At 43.4% G+C, this 21,327-nt stretch overlaps 1 protein-coding gene across 1 annotated transcript in view; it reads right to left on the bottom strand.

Annotated features, from left to right (window-relative positions):
• Positions 1-18,864, bottom strand: part of LOC122943302 (flavin-containing monooxygenase 5-like) — a 29,107-nt gene extending 10,243 nt beyond the window's left edge. Inside the window, exons 1-6 of the mRNA XM_044300932.1 lie at positions 18,743-18,864; positions 15,402-15,551; positions 14,715-14,903; positions 9,291-9,453; positions 7,850-7,992; positions 6,241-6,440 (exon numbers count right to left, since the gene is read on the bottom strand). Coding sequence (XP_044156867.1) covers positions 6,241-6,440; positions 7,850-7,992; positions 9,291-9,453; positions 14,715-14,903; positions 15,402-15,533 — 827 coding nt within the window. The 5' untranslated portion in view covers positions 15,534-15,551; positions 18,743-18,864. The remainder of the gene's footprint in view (positions 1-6,240; positions 6,441-7,849; positions 7,993-9,290; positions 9,454-14,714; positions 14,904-15,401; positions 15,552-18,742) is intronic.
• Between the last annotated feature and the right edge of the window lie 2,463 nt (positions 18,865-21,327).

Below are 21,327 nucleotides of genomic sequence, written 5' to 3'. Positions count from 1 at the left end.
ACAAGCAACGACCAAACAGATGTAGACAAGTTAGCCGATCGCACGGGGAAGCCGGGTGAAGAGGTGGCATAGTCAAAAGGGGCAAGGGTGGGAGTGTGCCAGTAGAGTGGAAACATACCCATGAGACAGCAGGGTGGAAGCAGTGGGAGATCTGCAGCCAAACGTGGGAGGGGTACACAGTCAGGTACTCAGGAGACTATCTGTAAGGAATACATAGCAGTGCACGGGTTCATAAAAGCAGCGGCAGGTAGATATCACGCATTGGTGGAGGGAAAAATAAATAAATAGCAACACTTGCCAGTGTGAGAATTTGTCACCAAGTCACTGGGTGACATTAACGTGGCGCTATGCAGGATGTGGGCAGAAGTTGAGGTGCAGCCAGGGTGCTAATGTTGGCACAACAGCCCCACGTCAACACATGGAGCATCACCATAAACTGGCGTGGGAAAAACCATACCACTCATTTAGTGTTACAGCCTTAGGGCTTGTTCACGCGACCGTGTGAAGCCAGTGCTGTGGACCGCAAATTGCTTGAATGGGTCCGCCATCCAGCCGTTCTGCAAAAGGAGAGCAAATTCTATCTTTTTGCGGTGCGGAGGCACGGAATGGAACCCCAGAAAGCACTCCGTAGTGTTACGTTCCGCACCTCCGGATTTGCGGACCCATTGAAGTGAATGGGTACACAATCCACTTCTGCGCCATGGATGAGCGCACGCATACTGTTGTCTTGCAATCACCTTGGTGATCGATTGCTGACGAAACAAGTGACTAGGAGGAGCATCAGGAGCAATAGACTACATTGAAGTCAATGGTAAGGAACACTGGCTTCCTTCTGCTAATGTTGTTGTCGAGCCCTGATTGCTGGAGAGGGGGTACTGGCTAGTGGGAGATGCAGCAGTTGCTGCATAAGGGCTCATTCACACGAACATGTGTTGCCCGTTGCCGTATTGCAGACGGCAAAATCTATCACCAAGGTGATTGCAAGACAACAGTATGCGTGCGCTCATCCATGGCGCAGAAGTGGATTGTGTACCTGGTACTACAGGCTACTACTACTACTACTACTACTACTACTACTCTTTCCATGTAGTTGACTGTGCACAGCTCGGAGAAGGGATTGCTTATGCCCATCCAAGGTGAAGAGTCCCGAGCAGACATCACTTTTCCAAAAAAGCTGTTCCAGTCCTGCACACTTACATTGAGCAGAAGCTGGGCCAGACCTTGGGACTCTGTCTGGTAGAGTTCACGTCAGCGCTGACGTTTGGAATTGTAACTACGGTCAAGGACAGTATGTCGTTCACAGCCCACTGGGTGAATGACGTTCTGGACCAGGCACACCAGCAACTTGGCCAGGTGGTGGCAATGCCGCCTCTGTGTTGTAATGCTGGGATTTCTACACCAATGTCCCTTTCTGGCTCCTCATCCTCCCCTCCAGGCACAGTTCACAGTGGTTCTCCAGCATATCACCTATGCAAAGCTAGGCGCAGTCACACAGTGCTGCATCTGGTCAGCCTTGCAAAATCCCCCACAAAAAATACCAACAAATACAGAATAACAAAGCTTTATTTACTATAGAATATCATAAAAGGAATCAATCCCCTGAGGAAGCTGAATATTTAAACATATGTCGGGGTGGAGGCACACTGGCCTGTATCTGGCTATTATGTTGGGCTGTACCTTGTCATGTTATATGTATAACCACTATTGGTTTTTATGTTGTGTTGCTTTCATTTTCTACTGTCTTGGGATTTATAGCCTTCATTTTTTGCTAGCACTATGCACATTCAATTTAAGTTTATGTACCCAGAAAATTTGACAATCGATTTGATCTCCCTTTTAAGATTAATCAGGTCCGTTTGTTATATAAAAACTATTTAGTACATGACCACTGTACCCTCTTATGTGCATGCCGCTGTTATGATTGATTTTATAGGATATTCTATAGTAAATTAATAAAGCTTTGTTATGCTGCATTTGTTGGTATTTTTTGTGGGGGATTTTGTATTTAGGTTGATTAGAGAGAAAATATCTATCTATCATTTATTTTTTTAAAGAGATCTGGTCAGCCCTGGTGAACAGAGCCACACCAAGGAGGACCTGTTCCGAGTTATCAATAAAGAAATCAACCACTGGCAGTCTACTCACCAACTGGAGATGGCAACAATGGCTACTGATAATGGGAAGAACATTTTGTCTGCACCGAGTCAAAGAGCTGACCCTTGCGCCCTGCATAGAGTACATCTTCAGTCCCATTATCACCCGGTTCCTCAAGTCTTCCACTGAACTGCAAAAGTTGTTAAAAATGTCCAGCAAACTGCGCATGCACTTCTCCCAAAAAGTTGAGACTAACTAAAAAAGATGAATCAGGCGTGACTCAACCCTGATTTCCAGATGCCAGTGCCCGATTCAACAAAATAAATCATTCTGCCACTAATGATCATACGATAGTGTGCTGCCTCAGAGTATTCTGCAAAATGTGCCGTTACTGCTTGCCATGTGCTGCTGCTGCCACCTGCCATTCCTACGATGGGGCTTCTTGGCCTACTAACATGTACATTTTTTTTTTACAAGGATATGGATGCCACTTGGCCTTGCTATCACACTGCTGTTTTTGGGGGTCTGCTACTACTGTGATCTGCCACCATCTTGTGCTGTATGTCACTGCTGCTGGCCCCCTCCACACTGTCATGTGGCCACTATTGTCCCTGTAACTGCCACTGCATGTTTTTTTTTTTTTTTTTTGCTTTACGCTGTACTTTTTGTTTAACAGAAGCGATTAGCTATGAATCTTGGTGCACTGCACAGTGATGGCGATAAATTACACCTCCGTGCAGTTTAAGTTCCAAGCCTTTAAATAGATTGGGCCACCAAGTGGCAAGAATATGATTAGGCAGAGTGGCCTGGGTATACCCGAGTTATCGCGATTCATGACAAATATAGTCACGAATCAAATTTCTTGTTGAAGAAGTTCAGTGAAATCTGCTGAATCAAGTTTTTCAAAACATTGCTCATCTCTATATGACTTGTAAATTGACATGACCTTCAATCTGTACCATGCCGTGCTCAGCTGCATTCTGTAGATATGGGCGAGGTTTCTATAGTTACCAGATGAAAATCATTTACAGCTGGACTATTGTATTTTATGAATCATTTACAGGTGACCCTTCACCACAAAATGCAATATAATCTGCAGGCAGCATGCTATAGAGCAGAGTGATGTATTATTTTGTGGGAAATACTAATTAATTCACCAATACGTGTAACTGTATACATTTAAAAGGAGGTATGGGAATGAGATATTGATGGCTTCTCCTCAGGATAGTTCATCAATATCAGACTGGGGAGGGTCCAACTCCAGACACCCATTAGAAGAGGACCAGTTACCCTGTAAGGTTAGAGTCACAACTCGGGTGTGAATTCCACCAGACAATTCTCTGCCAGACCACATTACTCTGGATAGATCATCAGCATCTGATGATCAGGGGTCCGACAACCAGGACCCCGACGATCAGCGGCGCTCCAGGAGCACCACGGCCTTCTCTCAGTTTCCCTTAGGCCCAGTGACGTCACGACTAGTATCACTGGCCTGGGCGGGGCTAAGCTCTGTTCACTTGAATGGATCTTAGGCGCGCCCAGGCCATTGATGCTAGTCGTGACGTCACTGGGCCTGCAGTAAACAGCGAGACTGCCGCGGCGCTACTGCCAGCGCAGCTGCCTTCTCAAACAGCTGATCAGCAGGAGTCCCGAGTGTCGGACCCAGTCGATCAGATGCGGATGATTTATCCAGAGGATAGATCAGTTTAAAAGAACTGCAGAACCCCTTTAATGGAGCTAGCGGACATTGTCTGCATCCAGCAGTGCCAGATACAGTGAATACTCTGCTGGAACAACCTTCCAGAATTCACACAGCAGGTGTGAAACTAGCCTAAGAGCTGCCTCCTTCTCACAGCTGACCAACCATCAGAGCACTGCAGCCTCTACCAGCTGCTGATTGGTAGGGGTCAGACTCCTGGCACCCTGCCAGTCAGATACAGTATTAATAACACAATTACTTTTTTTCCCCCCATAGACGCAGTAATAGTGGCCTATTTTCACAGACGGTCTAGAAGATTGGCAACCCAAGACAGCATCCTCTGTGTAAGGGTCCATTCACACGTCCGTAACGCGTTTTCCCGCAAAACAGAGACATTGCAATGTGCGTTCCGCAAGAATAGCACATGTTCTATTTTTTTTTTGGGGGGGGGGGGGGGGAAATGCGGACCTGGAAGTGCGGGTCCGCATGTCTGGAGCCGGGCAACGCGTCGTGCGGCCCTATAGAAATTAACGGGTCCGCAATTCCATTCCACAAAATGCGGAACGAAATTGCGGACGTGTGAATGGGACCTATATCGGTATACAGAGATAGCTGTCCGTTACTGATAAGACAACCCAAGGGTACAACTTCAGTAATAAAAAAGCAGAGATAAGCATTCTGTATATTACAAGTTTTGGTGAATATTCCTACAAAACAAAATCAGTTTTCTCAGCTCCTTCTGCTCTGCAACCTGTAGATTGCACTGGATTTAAATGGTGACCAACTCTCTTGAAGAACCCAGGACTAGCAAGAAGTTAGATCATGTTCATGAGCAGGGGCGCAAGTTAAAACTTTGGTATGGCAGGGGTGCAGTTTCAATTTTTGCCTCAGGCAGCACAAAGGCTATGTGCCTCCATGGCCACAAAGCACAAGCTGAACCCTTGCACTAGGGCCCATGAGTGTCTTTAGCTAAATGCCTGTTCATGAGCTTATTTAGGAATCGATAAGAGTTGCTGATGATATAGATCCCTAGAGCAATGTTCGTTATATAAATGATACTTTTATATAGAAAACAATTGATGCATGCTCTATTTTACTTCATACCAAGGGTCAGCAACATCTGGAACAAGAGCAGTGGCTATGATGGGGGAACTGTCCCTGCTCCACTGCACACTCCTCACGAATACCCCAAACTCAAAACTACAAGCCCAATATTATAATATTCCTAGATAGCCTTTATTAACCAAGTAGCACAATTTGTGTCATTTGCATCAGTAGTGCAAATGACACATCCTGCTCCAAGAATAGTGTATACTGCAAAGTACAAAAATATACACTGTATTTTTGTATATTATTATTATATTTGCAGGTGGTAATTATAGGCCATATCTTAGCCACCAATAGATGGGGTCGTTGTCAGTGAATGGAGCATGCTGGGAGTTAGTTTCAGAACAGCTGGAGTGCCGGAGGTTGCTGACCCCCAATTTAAAGTCAGCCTAAGTCTATTCCAGTTAATTACAGCTAGTACAACCTAGCCTAGGACTAGAGAAAAGAAGCACAAAATGTGAAGCGGACAGGCGAGCCATTCCTGGACCTGGTACCACCCAGGATAGAGCCAAAACATTCCAGAAAGCAAACCAGTTGCTAAAAAGGTGTAGAGAAAGACCTCTAGAGGCGAGCAGTCTGACAAAGGGCTTATTTGACTCTACGGCACTGGTGTTCAGGAGAAGCCTCTGGTGACTGACCACACGCCACACAGATTGGCCCACCTGTTTACACCTCCACATCCTAAGGTGGAAACGTGGATAAGCAACTTGTCAAACAATATAGCACAAGTGTTTGCCTGCTGTGGAGGGGAACACAGTTATTGTTTGAGACGAGATATTGCCTAAACTACAGTATTATACCCTACATCTGAAAGCTAACGTACAAGGCAGTTACCAAAGACTGTGTCAACTACTCAAAAGTGACACCTTTTTGGTTTATTTTTTTTCCCTCACAGCTCCACAAATAAACACCTGAGGATATTGTATTTCTGTGAGACATCGTCCAGTCCATTAAGAGCTGTCCTGAACGGTTTGCATTTAAATTCTTCACAACTGCTGCACAAATTTCTCCTCATCAGTGCTTCCTGCACTACAAGGTGCTGACGTCCAACCCAATATTGAGGGCACCTCAACCACCATCAGGCAGGAGAATCCCAAGAACCGGAGTGTATGCTGAAGCGAAGAACCAGTGCACCCTTCCTACCACTGTACTCTGGCCTAGGGAGCTTCAGAACCAGGAGTACAACTTCTGCAGCCATGCAGCCACCCTCACATGTGCCCCTGCAACCCAGTCACTGCAGCAGTAATCAAGCAGGAGGTTCCATCTGCTCTAGCTGGGATTTTATTAGCTACTGTCATCATGAAACAAAAAAAACAAAAAAAAAAAGATGCAAAGCTTACCGATGTTGTGGTTTTAGGCCAAAATTTGCATGGTCAAACCGTTTATTTAACTTGGACTCAGCAATGGTATTGATAAGGGAACTGGGTATGACATTCTTCATCGTATTGTAAAAACGTGTAAGGAACAACATGTCCGCGGGATAACCATAATCCGACACCCTGTTCAAAATCCATGATCCTCTCCTGGTACTAAGAAACACCTACAAGCAAGAAGAAAACCTAAAAATATTGCTGCATCTTTGAAAGGTGTCCTCGAGTTCCTTGTATCTGAAGCTTGATAACTATATTATGTAAAACAGTTGTATGCTCCTGGGTCACTATAGGGGGCCTTCATTATCACTGACCATTACAGAGGGCCTTATCACTACTTGTGGCTCTATAGGGGCCTTTTACAGGGATGTTAATACTATTGGGGAATCTGCCAGCAGATTTGTACCTATGACACTGGCTGACCTGTTACATGTGGGCTTGGCTGAAGGCATCTGTTTTGGTCCCATGTTCATATGTCCCCCGTATTGCAGAGAAAAAATAAAAATAAGTTTTATATATGCAAATGAGCCTCTAGGTATAATGGCAACACCCCCATTGCTCCTAGAGGCTCTGCTATCTCTACAACTGCCGCATCCTCTGCACTTTGACGGGGACAGGAGAGATGACCTTTTCACTGCCTGGCCATATTAAAGCGAGAAGGTGCGGCGGTTGCAGAAATTAGAGCCTCTAGGTATAACTTCAACACCCCCGTTGATATTAGACACTTATTTGTACAACTTAAATCAATGTTTTTCTCAGCAATGCGGGCACATACGAACATGGGACCAACACAGATGCCGAGCCCACGTGTAACAGGTCAGCCAGTGTCATAGGTAAAAATCTGCTGGCAGATTCCCTCAAATAATCTAGGGTCAAAGCTCCAGTGTGCCGAGTTCAGTCCAACAACCCCTCCCCCCAGCCCTAGTGCTAAAGATATACTGTATTTCCATGGATATTACATGCAGTGTTACCGAGTATACAGCACTGTCTATTACATCCAGTGTCATCTCTCCCGATTATGCATGCTCTTTCCTAATCTTCTCCATCTGGTCCAGACTGCCATAACAACTACTTTCAGCCACGTCCCATCTCTGCAGAGTTTGTCATCTTGGGTTACTCAATTTTCCGTTATCTCCCTCTGGATGCCCCAAGTACTATACTGCAGAAATAATAGCACCATACAGATAGCAGATTTTTTTTGGGGGGGGAGGGGAGAAAACCAACATTGGTAATACAAGTAGCAGATGTGGGTGGAAACTCTGCAGCCTATTACAGTGGCAGCAGACTGGATGAGATTTTGGCTGTGTGGTTTTTAAACCCACAGCGTGTCAAAACTTGCTATGGATTTTCACAGTAGATTTTACCCTTTGCGATGCATAGTGTGAAATCCATGGCAAATTGGCACCAAAATTGATGCCTCAAATTCTACAAGCTTTTTTTTCCCATCCAATTTCTACCTCATGTGGAGGAATCCTATGGTGTGAGTGACAATTATACTGTGGTCTAAATTGTATAATTATTGACTGTAAATTCTTCGTCTTGTAGTGCAGTTTACCATTTAGGACTACTTGTGACCAACCTGTGAAGCCGTCCGGCTCAGTTCCACAGCAATGTCTCCACCAGAGTTTCCAATCCCAATGACGATGACCCTTTTGCCTTGAAATTCTTCTGGGTTTTTATAATCTCGACTGTGAAGGTACCGTCCTTTAAACTTCTCAATACCTGTTGTAGATGAGATTTCAGTCACATTTCCTGCCTTACAAGTGAAATGTGGAGATTATGACAGATCTAGTGATGCCCCAGGACATATATTGTGGGAAACCTGATTTCCAATTCTAGAGGGCTTTGGTTGCTACAGTATATAAAAAGGATTCACACACACACACACACACTAAAAAGTGGCTCCATGTTGTAGACAGATCCAGAGCAACACAAGTAGGTATGGTCAGCAATACCTCAGCGCAAAATACAATCCCAGAATAACCAAATACCACAATACACTGCCCCAAAAGTTGTCCCTCTGTGGTTGCCATCAATAGGTGCCATTTTCTGTTCTCCTCCAGTTGTCTCTTAATATATGAAGCAGGGGGCTTAGGAGGAGAGATGCGGTCCACAGCAGTTGTATTCAGGAAGGCATGTGCCGTTACTGGCCGAGTACCCGAGTAGCTGATTCTCACAGCATTAATTACCGTTAAGAGCTCATTGTGTACCCAGTCAGTGGCAGAGAGGAGGACTTGGGTGACCACCTGGACATCGGCCCACTGGAAAGTTTCCTTGTAGGATCTATGGCATGGCAGCCTGATTAGTAAAGGGTCTAGTACAACTGCATACATAGATTTCTCATACTAAGGGCTCATGCACACGACCGTATGCCCTCCGAGACATACGGTCCATGAGCACAGCATCATAGGTTACTATGATGCTGTGCGCATCAGGACGCCCGCGGGGCTATTGTCCCCGCACTCAAAAGATCATATAGTAACCCATGATGCTGTGTGCTCCCGATGTATGCCCCTCTGGGACATATGGCCCGCTCATGGACCGTATGTCTGAGGGCATACGGTCGTGTGCATGAGCCCTAATACTATAAGCAGAATCTTTATTTCTCTGCTGGCAACTGACCATCAGATACTTTTGGCTGCCCGACAACCACTTCCAGTAGTGTATGGGTAGAAATTGAAGATATATCCACAGAAGTGGTCATATGAAATGCTATGTGCTACAAGATTATATGGAAGCTCTGTGGTACACCAATGCTTGGTTAGATGAATCTTCTCAAACAAACAAACATTTTAAGCCCTAATGGTACACACATCCAATGTATTATAGAGCAGGAGAAGCTAAGCAGAAATATACTGTAGTTTAGTGGAGAAATATTTTGTATAACCTGTATTTCATTAATTTAAAGGGGTATTCCCTTTAAAAATGAATGAAACACGTTATCCACAGGAGGAGGAAGTCCCTGTTTTCGAAATCATTGGTGGTCCTACAGCTGGACATCATGACAATAATGGAGTCACCTGGAAATGTTTTCAGAGGGAGATGCGCTTCTGTGTGATGACCGCTACAGACAAATACAGCATCAAAAATGGCTGTCTCCTGTTTACCGTCCTTTTCAGTGATGACCTCCCATTGTCCACTTGTAGCAAAGTCTGGCTGCTTCTTAACACTACACACCGTGGTCTGAAATAAGGTCAGAAACGTGCACCATTAACCACAAAGGTCTTTTGCATTGCATTAAATAAATTCAATTACAATCAGAAAGAAATATATATATATATATATATATATATATATATATATATATATATATATATATATATATATATATATATATACAGACGTGGACAAAATTGTTGGTACCCTTTGGTCAATGAAAGAAAAAGTCACAATGGTCACAGAAATAACTTTAATCTGACAAAAGTAATAATAAATTAAAATTCTATAAATGTTAACCAATGAAAGTCAGACATTGTTTTTCAACCATGCTTCAACAGAATTATGTAAAAAAATAAACTCATGAAACAGGCATGGACAAAAATGATGGTACCCCTAGAAAACACAGAACATAATGTGACCAAAGGGACATGTTAATTCAAGGTGTGTCCACTAATTAGCATCACAGGTGTCTACAACCTTGTAATCAGCCATTGGGCCTATATATATGGCTCCAGGTAATCACTGTGTTGTTTGGTGATATGGTGTGTACCACACTCGACATGGACCAGAGGAAGCAAAGGAAAGAGCTGTCTCAAGAGATCAGAAAGAAAATTATAGACAAGCATGTTAAAGGTAAAGGCTATAAGACCATCTCCAAGCAACTAGATGTTCCTGTGAGTACAGTTGCACATATTATTCATAAGTTTAAGATCCATGGGACTGTAGCCAACCTCCCTGGACGTGGCCGCAGGAGGAAAATTGATGACAAATCTAAGAGACGGATAATCCGAATGGTAACAAAAGAGCCTAGAAAGACTTCTAAAGAGATTCAAGGTGAACTTCATGCTCAAGGAACATCAGTGTCAGATCGCACCATCCGTCGTTGTTTGAGCCAAAGTGGACTACATGGGAGACGACCAAGGAGGACACCATTGTTGAAAACGAATCATAAAAAAGCAAGACTGGAATATGCCAAACTACATGTTGACAAGCCACAAAGCTTCTGGGAGAATGTCCTGTGGACAGATGAGACAAAAATCGAAGTTTTTGCCAAGGCACATCAGCTGTATGTTCACAGACGAAAAAATGAAGCATATCAAGAAAAGAACACTGTCCCTACTGTGAAACATGGAGGAGGCTCTGTTATGTTCTGGGGCTGCTTTGCTGCGTCTGGCACAGGGTGTCTTGAATCTGTGCAGGGTACAATGAAATCTCAAGACTATCAAGGAATTCTAGAGAGAAATGTACTAGCCAGTGTCAGAAAGCTTGGTCTCAGTCGCAGGTCATGGGTCTTGCAACAGGACAATGACCCAAAACACACCGCTAAAAACACCCAAGAATGGCTAAGAGGAAAAAATTGGACTATTCTAAAGTGGCCTTCTATGAGCCCTGACCTCAATCCTATTGAGCATCTTTGGAAGGAGCTGAAACATGCAGTCTGGAAAAGGCACCCTTCAAACCGGACACAACTGGAGCAGTTTGCTCATGAGGAGTGGGCCAAAATACCTGCTGAGAGGTGCAGATGTCTCATTGACAGTTACAGGAAGCGTTTGATTGCAGTGATTGCCTCAAAAGGTTGCGCAACAAAATATTAAGTTAGGGGTACCATCATTTTTGTCCATGCCTGTTTCATGAGTTTATTTTTTTACATAATTCTGTTGAAGCATGGTTGAAAAACAATGTCTGACTTTCATTGGTTAACATTTATAGAATTTTAATTTATTATTACTTTTGTCAGATTAAAGTTATTTCTGTGACCATTGTGACTTTTTCTTTCATTGACCAAAGGGTACCAACAATTTTGTCCACGTCTGTATATATATATATATATATATATATATATATATATATATATATATATATATATATATATATATATATATATATATATATATATATATTAGCATTCGGCGCAGGCGCTCTGAGATAAGGAGGCTCGCCTCCTCAGCACTCCCTCAGTGCGCCTGCGCCGATGACGTCTTCTTTCGGTGACGTCATCGGCGCAGGCGCACTGAGGAGGCGAGCCTCCTTCTCTCAGAGCGTCTGCACCGAATCAACACAGGCGCGCGATTTTTGAAATGCTGACAGGGCCGGCCGGAAGAGGAAATCGCGGCTGGCCCTGTCAATCAACACAAGGAGGGGGCGGTTTTCTGCAGCTGCTACCAGCAAGTAGACGCCCTACTTGCTGGTAGACAGGTAATTAGCATATCATAAAAGTAAGTTTTTGACTAAATCTACTGAACGAAAATTATTAATAACATAATGTATGGCAATATGGCAGGATAGGGATTATAAGTAGACAAAAAAATAAATAAAGCGTTTAGTGGGGTGACAGAAGCCCTTTAACCCATAGGACATAGCCATATTTTTACCGTCCTGATCCTGACATGGCCAAAATGAGAAAATCTCACGTTTAATTTTAATAACTTCGGAATGCATTTAGTTATCCGACTAATTCTAAGAGTGTAAGAAGAAAGAAAAAAAACACACACACACACACACACACACACACACACACTTTACAGAAAATGTATACCCTTTTCAAATTTACATTTCTCTGCTTTTAAGATGAATAGTGATACCTATAAAATTAAGGCCTCTTTCACACTACCTTTTTTTTTTTCAATGGGTCGGCAAAAAAACAAACAAAAAAACAAAAACAAACAAACAAACAAACATACGGAAATGCATCCTTATGTCTTCCATATCCGTTCCGTTTGTTGCGGAACCATCTATTGAAAGTTATGCCCAGCCCAATTTGTTCTATGTAATTACTGTATATGCCATACGGAAAAACGGAACGGAAACAAAACGGATATGTGAAAAACGGACTGCAAAACACTGAAATAGGCCTCTTTCACACTACCGTATGGCTAACAGTCACCATAAGATGTAGGCATTTCAAAAAGGTAATTTATAAAAAAAAAAAAATAGGGACGTCAGAAAGCTTAGAATTTTAGAAGCAATAAAATAAAAATATATAATAATTCAAGAAACATTTTTTAAAAGGAGCAATTCAGTTATGAAGTCACTTTGTGGTGTACATTACAGAAAGAAAAATGTTTTTTTTATTTATATTTTTTAGAAACGACGCACCTAAAGTTTTTTTAAACTGATTTTACAAACTGTTAACCCTTTAGGAGTCTCAGAAGAATTAGAGCTAAATTGAGGTGAATTTTAGAAAACTTCTAATTTCAATCTTTTTTTCCTGTCACATAGCAAGGGTTAACAGCAAAACAAACCAATACTTATTAGGGTCCATTCACACATCCGTAGTGCATTGCTGATCCGCAATACACCCGGCTGGCACCCCCCATAGAACTGCCCATTCTTGTCCACAATTGCAGACAAGAATAGGACATGTTCTATTTTTTTCCGGAGCTGTGGACTGGAAGATTGGGGCCGCGCTCTGGAAATGCGGAGGGCACATAGTGTCCATTCCTGCCTCATTGAGAATGAATAGGCCAGCATCCTTTCCGGATATTGCAGAACGGATGCAGACCCATTCCACGGACGTGGGCCCTTATGGTAACTCTACAGTTTACAAGAACACCCCATATGTGGTTGTACACTGATGTATGGGCACACTGTGGGGCTCAGAAGGCAAGGAGCGCCATATGGTTTTTGGAGGGCAGATTTTTACTAGAATGGATTTCAGGCAACATGTTGCATTTGACAAGACTCTAAGGTAACCTTACAGTGGAACCCCCCCCCCCCAAAACTGGTGTTTTTGGAGTGTAGCGAGCCCCACCAGGAGTTTTATAGAATACTTGGCTGTAAAATTCCAAAAAGTATATATTTTTTTTTTTTAAAGAAAATGTTGCTTTAGACTCATTTTTCCCTTTCACAAGGGGTAACAAGAAAAAAAAAAAGTGCGCCCCATTTTTCACGAATATGGCAACACCCCATATGCGCTACAATTCTGCTGTATGGACATAGCAGAAGGGAAGCAGCACCATATGGCTTTTCAAGAGGGTGTATTGCTGGAATGGTTTTGTGCTGTCATGTCACATTTGAAGACAATCCAAGGTACCCCTACAGTGGAAATCCCCAAAAAGTAACCACATTTTAGAAACTTCAGTCCCCAATGAACTTTAAGGGGTGTATCGAGCACTTTGACCCAATAGGTGCTTCATAGAATTAGGATACAGTTGGCTTAGAAATTTGCAGTTAGAATGGTGGCATGCAGAGGGACTCTTTTCGTTCCATCTGCTGCTGTAGTGCTGCTATTGGCTGGAGCCAAACACTAGTCTTTCCTGCCTGACCTCAGCCCCACCAATCATCCCCTCCTGAGCTCATCTGCAGCTCCCTCGCTGGCTTACTGTGCGGGAGCTGCGATTTGGCTGGTCAGTGCAGACTGACCAATCACAGCAATTGGGGCTTCGGGGGGGGGGGGGGGGGGGAATGGTAAAACCCTCCCTGGGCCCTTAGGCAAAATGTCTGTCTGCTGAACAGAGCAGCCATCTTACCCTGGTCACCATGCGATTAGGCAGTGGTTGGGTTTCAGTTGCAGCGTACATTTACGTCCAGTGTCGGGAAGTCACTTCCCACTGTACATGTATCTTTGTCAGGACCTAGCATGGTTTCCAAATAACCAGGTCAAAGCATAGTGACCTGTTGGTGCCACACAGTACTCTGAACCCTGAGATAAATAGTACTCATGTTTGGGACACCTGCAGCCTCTGTGCAAACGGTGATGTCCATGGTGACAACAGTGACAATACCCAATGCAAACTCTTCATGTAACACATGTTATATTTACTGTGGATTTGTGGCAGCATTCTCAGTGGAGAAACTTGTGGCCTTACCCCAAGAGTTTTTTTTTTCCCCTCAAGCAACCATCTGGTTCAATAAAAATTATATATATTTATTTCGTAAACAGAAGACTTACATGGCGACTTTTTATTTTTTCTGTCATCCAAGATGTCCACATGCTTCTCAGACCACACTGCTTTGGTAGTCCAATCCACTTCATACTTGCCCAGCTCTGCTCTTAGATTATATGAGCACTGCTGATATAAGGAGTTCTGGCCAATCTGAGGGCAGCAGGAGTTGTCTTGGGCTATTAAATCCTTCAGGCTGTCTCAGAAGCAGTGCGGTCAACTTGAATGGCAGAAAAGGAGCCTGGGGAATTGATGGATCTTCAAAAAATGGTCACCATGTAAGTGTGTTCCAAACCCAGTTTTTTCCTTGAAGGGTTGCGTTGAAGGTTTTCAGAGATGCAAGAATCTTTATAATATGCCAAAACTATAGATATATTAGTTGAACCCATCACCCCAGCTTACCTTAAAGCGGATATATTGAGTTAGCTGGAAGTGTTCAGCGTAGAGTCTGAAATACCTCAAAATCTTAGAATTATGCATAAAATTTGGGAACTCATCTGGTATAGGGAAATCACTGTAAGACATCATCTCCTTGGAAGTGTTAATGATAACAGATCTGTAAATGCTGGCTCTGCTCGACTCAGGTTTTTCCTAAAATTTAAAAAATTAAGATATAAATATTCTGCAGGGAAAGAATGGTAGAAGGGGTTGTCTCACTTTGGCAAATAGCATTTATTATGTAGAGGAAGTTAATACAAGCCATTTACTAATGTATTGAGATTGTCCATGTTGCCTCCTTTGCTGACTGGCTTCCTATTTCCATCAAATTCTACACTGATAGTTTCCATGGTTACAGCCACCCTGCAATCAGTGGTGGTCGTGCCTGCACACTAAAGGAAAATGTGCTGGCCTCTGTTGACCAGGACTGTGGGACCACACACAGGATGGACTGCAGGGTGGTCAAAAATAAGCAGTGTACAATGGGATAGGAAAATGAATCCAGCCAGCAAAAGAAGCAATATGGATAATTACATTAGTAAATGGCCTGTATTAACTTTGTCTACATAATAAAATACCATTTGCTGAAGTGAGACAACCCCTGGGCAGGGGGGGGGGGGCCACACACACAACTCAATAAAATTGACTAACCTCAAATCTCCATAGTCCACCAATGTCATCTGTTCTCTCAAAACACGTGGGTTCCAGACCCTCCTCCAAGCAACATTTTATAGCTACCAGACCGCTGGCTCCAGCTCCTATCACAGCAACCTTCTTCTTCATGGTGGTGGCCTACAAAAACTAAAGCACACAAAGATAAAGAATGGTTAAACTGCTGCCAACGTTCTCTAGATTTAGATGCTCCAGTTTAGCAGTGTTGTGAAGGAGAGTCAACAATACAGATATACAAAACCATTACTATGCCATGAATAGAGCATATTAAATATTATTGAAATGTACATGCAATAAATATATTGTTCAGGGTTTAAGTACATTACAGTCTTCCCCCTAGTAATGCGGACAAAAATAGGACATGTTCTATATTTTTGCGGGTGCCACAGAACGGACATAAGGATGCGGACAGCACTCAGTGTTTGAACTGAACAGGTCTGCATCTGACCCACAAAAAATATAATATTGTGGTACATCCAATAGCAACAAATTGAAAGTGCAGTTTCTGGTGCCAGTTAAGGGGGTATGGAGTCAGGCGGGAGGACTGCAAATGGGAACTTGCAGGTACAGGTGTCCACTGTAAGCAGGAAAAGCCCACTCCTACAAAAAGGAGGGGAGAAAACAGGGTTGTTAACCCTGTTCCTGCCAACCACATCTTTTTGGCTTTTACTAAATGGCAAGGTGAGGTTTAACACTGACAAGTGTAAGGTTATGCACCTAGGAAGGAATAATGCAAGTCACCCGTAAATGGTAAAACAGACCTAGAAAAGGACCTAGGAATTTGTGGACAGAAAACTAAGCTGTAGAAACCAGTGTCAGGCAGCTGCTACCAAGGCCAATACGATAATGGGTGGCATCAAAAGGGGCATAGATGCCCGCAATGAGAACATAGTACTGCCACTTTACAAATCACTAGTCAGTCCACACATGGAGTACTGTGTACAGTTCTGGGCTCCTGTGAACAAGGCAGACATAGAGCTATAAGAGGGTTCAGAGGAGGGCAACTAAAGTAATAACTGGAATAGGGCAACTACAGTACCCTGAAATATTATCAACATTAGTGTTATTCACTTTAGAAAAAAAGAAGACTGAGGGGAGATCTAATTACTATGTATAAATATATCAGGGGTCAGTACAGAGATCTCTCCCATCATCTATTTATCCCCAGGACTGTGACGAGGGGACATCCTCTGCGTCTGGAGGAAAGAAGGTTTGTACACAAACATAGAAGAGGATTCTTTACGGTAAGAGCAGTGAGACTATGGAACTCTCTGCCTGAGGAGGTGGTGATGGTGAGTTCACTAAAAGAGTTCAAGAGCGGCCTGAGTGTATTTCTGGAGCGTAATAATATTACAGGCTATAGCTTCTAGAGAGGAGTCGTTGATCCAGGGAGTTATCAGATTGCCTTATTGCAGTCGGGAAGGAATTTGTTTCCCCTTAAGTGGGGTAAATTGGCTTCTACCTCAGTTTTTTTTATATTTTTTTGCCTTCCTCTGGATCAACTTGCATGATAACAGGCCAAACTGGATGGACAAATGTATTTTTTTGACCTTATAAACTATGGTATGTTACTTATGGCCAAATACGTAGAAGAATTTGAAGATACCTCAGGTAAGGGGTAATGGATGCATTTTACTGGGTGAATCAGGGCTGTCAAGCTAACTGACCATTCATACCCCAGGTATCATGTTCAACTTTGGCAATCAAAGTATTGAACACAGTCTTAGGCCTCATGCACACAGCCATGCCGTTTTTTGCTGTACGCAAAAAAAAAAAAAAAAAAAAAGATGCCGCCGGCAATATAAATGCCTATTCTTGTCCGCAAAGCACAGACAAATAGGAAAGGTTATATTTTTCTTAGCGGGGCCGCGGAACGGATGCGGACAGCACACGGAGTGCTGTCCGCATCTTTTCGCGGTCCCACTGAAGTGAATGGGTCCTCCTCCGGCGGCTTAAATGCAGACCCAATCAACGGTCGTGTGCATGAGGCCTTACAGGTATATTAGACAGGCAGATTCTCTGCCCGATGACCGCTAAACGTGCATTCCCATGAACACGTTAGTCATCTGCCAGTCCAATACGATCTGGATTTGCCAGTGGCAGATCGTGCCGTGTAATCACGATCTGCCACCGGCACACCGCTGCCCTGCATGGGGACGAGTGACGGCATAGCGATCACTCCTGCCCATGCTCTGGAGAACATCGCTGTGTCCTCTGCTAACTATATGAGGACTGCCAACTATATGAGGACTGCCAGGAGAGAACACTTTCCTCCCGACAATCGCTTGCAGCATTGGGGTGTCTAATTCAGCCCTTAAGGGCTGATTCACATAACCTATCGGATTGGGATCTATTGTGTATTCACATGATACGAGTACAGTACAATAGACACAGTCTGATAGAATAGTATCAAAACACTGATGCAGTAATTTTGGGTCAGGGCAGCCATGGTTGATCCAGGAGATGTGGCCAACACATGGATCGTGTTTTCCAGACCAAACACTGAATGTCGTGTGAATCAGCCCTGAAAAACTCTTTCCTGTGCACCAAGAGATCCTTCAACCAACAAGTGCAGGATTTCAATTTGCAATGAAAAATCTGTGCAACATTTTAGGCTTTTTTGTGCATGGCCCAAAATGTAGAACTACCACCAAATTTGCTGCAACAACCTGATGAATTTTGACCCTTTACAGTATGTAAAACATATCACTCTACACAAATAAAAGACACCCCCAAACAGTTCAATATGCAGTCAAATTCAGATCTGCTACGTTTCTTATGTAGAGCTAAACATTAATACTAAAGATGAGCGAATGTAATAAATTGAAATTTATTCACACGTCGTTTGTTGGTTAAAGGTGAATTGTGTTATGGATTCCGTTACCACGAACCATAACGCAATTCTACGATGGAATGCCTTTTTTATAGAGGCATTTCGTTATTCATTCCGTCAAAATAGAAGTCTATGGGCTGCAAAACTGATCCGTCCAGTTTCCGTTATGCAGAGGAGTCCTCTCCTGCATAACGGATCTGGGACGGATCCGTTTTGCAGCCCATAGACTTCTATTATGATGGAATGAATAGCGAAATGCCTCTATAAAAGGCATTCCGTTATGCATTCCATCGTAGAATTGCGTTATGGTCCGTGGTAACGGAATCCATAACGCAATTCACCTTTAACCAACAAAGTGTGAACGAATTTCATAAGCGGAAATTCACTCATCTCTAATTAATACCATAAAATATATGTTCCTGCACAAAAATTGACAGTTTCTGTACCAAATACGACAGGGATTCATTGCTGTACTGCTGTTACTTGCCTGGTTTCAGTAGAAGAACAGCAGGCGCTTCCTGCTTCTGTACACTGAGGCGTTGACTTATTTAACCCTATATTATCCGAGCTGCACACAATTCTCAGATAAAGTGTGCACTCAGCTTTCAGCCTTCAAACTGTTAATAGTGACGAGCTGAAAGGGAGTGTTTAACCCTAAGCAAGCCAACCATAAGCAAGCACTCCAGAGGGAATCTCCTCCCTCCCCCTTCTAAGGAAGGGCTGCAAAATAACCTTTCACATACAGAACAGAAAACAACCTAATAAACTGAAGAATTTACTGTAGAACAAACCAGCCCCATTCACGTGTTGCCAACCTAATTTACACATTTGGTATTGTATTATCATAGTGACCGGTAGAGCAACGCTATTGATACTGCACAATGAGCTAATATAATATAAAAAAAAGATTATTTTTTTCGCTCTGATAGGCAGGTTAGCGGATGCAGTATAGAGGCAACAACAAAGTCTTCGAATTAAAAACTGTTCAGTGTTTATTAAATGACAAAACAAAAAGTCAGCTTCCAGGAAAACAGTCACCTTGTGATTGTGGTGTTCGTTCACACCATGCGGCAAAGAAGTCCTGGGACAAAGCAGAATCCACCTGCTTTAACACCAACAAGGTAGCAGGCCTTAATCCAGGTCCCAACACAGAGACTGTCAGGAGTAATCCACACACAGCTGGCTGTTTTTTTTTTTTTTTTAATAGACCAGTCAAGACCTGGCCTGGAACGTGGCGAGTAGTCACTCACCCATTACTTTGCCTACTCCCAGTCCCAGATCAGCTATACTAAAATAGCCGCTGACACCTGAAAATACCGGCTCTTACTTCACCGAGGGACAGGAACCTCGGTGACACATACGGTACCTTCCGTCAACGACAGATCCTTGCGCTAGCTATAGATTATATATAATATCTCTCTCTCTCTCTCTCCCCCCCCACATACACACTTAACATTTTTCCCCCATTCCCAACAGCTAAAAATTATTAAAAGTTGAGATATTTTTAATACGTCTGTCACCGGTAAAATAAAAAGATATGGTTCCTGTAATGCTACATCCTTAAGGCTTAAAAATTAACAGCCAATATTTTCATATAAATTTAAGGTGGGCCCTCAGGGTCAGTCCTACTGTTTAGTTCCCCATTCCGACATGGTGGACAGGGGTTGAAAAGTTGCAATAGCGACAGGTATACTGCAGGTCCATGCTTAGAGCGTGCTGCTAGCAATCACCAGATAGAATAGCGCAGTATTGTGCTAATGAGAACATTTTTTCCCATGTGTGGATCTACCCAGCAGCAAATCCACCGCCATATATCCCTGAGCCATACCTTACTTACCTCTTTCGTTGCTATTTTCTACCTGTAATAAATACAACGATCTTTGTCTTTATATAACAATTATCTGCTGTCTAAAGTCTAAAGCAAATCAGTGACAGAGATTACTGGCCTGTTTATCTCAGACAGGATATAATGTCATATTTTCTTTTTTTTAACAATTGGGTTCAAGCAAGTAAACTCCAATAACCCTACATGTTGTGGCATATGGAGGACAGGACTTTGGCGTCATAAGTCACTGGGAGAAAGATCAGGACTTTGCAGATGTGGTGAGGCTTGTAAGAGCTAAAAGGGGTTCTCCGGGAATAAATAAATTAAATAAAAAGGCTGCCATCCCATTAGTAAACACAGAACCTGCCCTAATCACACAGGATGACAAGTTACTGCTGCCGCCTTATAACAGCTACCTGCAATGCCATCAAATTTCCCCCCCCCCCCATTTTAACCCCTTCAAGAGCCTTGACATACTAGTACGTCATGCTGATCGGACAGGCATCAGAGCTGTGCGTGCCCAATCAGTGCAGGGCCCCTGCTGTATCCGCCGGAATCGCTGTAAAAGCGGATGCTGGCAGATTAATCCCTTATATGCTATCAACACTGCCCGCAGCATATAGAGGATCTCACCCTCTGCCTCTCCATCAGCCCCCCCTTTGCTGTGGTTATAGGGAGCTGATGGATCTGAATACTTTCTCCAGGTGCAGGAAAGCCTAGCTACACCTTGGGATACCCAGGTCTAGATAACCCCCCCCTATGTATGGTGTCATTGTGCTTTTTTCGGAGGAGTTAAAGGGTTTCTACCACTTGGATTTCACATAATTAGGTGTCAGACACTAGCGCTCCGCTAGTGTCTGCTCTGCCAAACTATCCTGCTATAATAGATTTTGGGGCAGCCGTTTACCTAAAAAAAGAACTTTTATTAATATGCTAATGACCCTCTAGGTGCTATGGGGGCGTCATTAGCACCTAGAGGATCGGTCTACCTTCTCAAGATGCCGCCGCTCAGCGCCTCCCTCCAGCCCGCCCATCTGCTTCGGAATGCATCAAACGGACGACTTCACGCGCATGCGCCGTGCGCGGCTGTATTCGGCGCATGCGCAGTGAATGTCCGACCGCTTCCCTGCTCAGACATCTCCACTGCGCCTGCGCCTTTTTTAGGTAAACGGCTGCCCCAAAATCTATTATAGCAGGATAGTTTGGCAGAGCAGACACTAGCGGAGCGCTAGTGTCTGACACCTAAT

Source organism: Bufo gargarizans, chromosome 7, assembly GCF_014858855.1.
Source record: "Bufo gargarizans isolate SCDJY-AF-19 chromosome 7, ASM1485885v1, whole genome shotgun sequence".
In the NCBI taxonomy this organism is placed as follows: Eukaryota; Metazoa; Chordata; class Amphibia; order Anura; family Bufonidae; genus Bufo; species Bufo gargarizans.
Note: the sequence above shows the minus strand (reverse complement) of the source record. Positions and strands in the feature narration are given on the sequence as shown.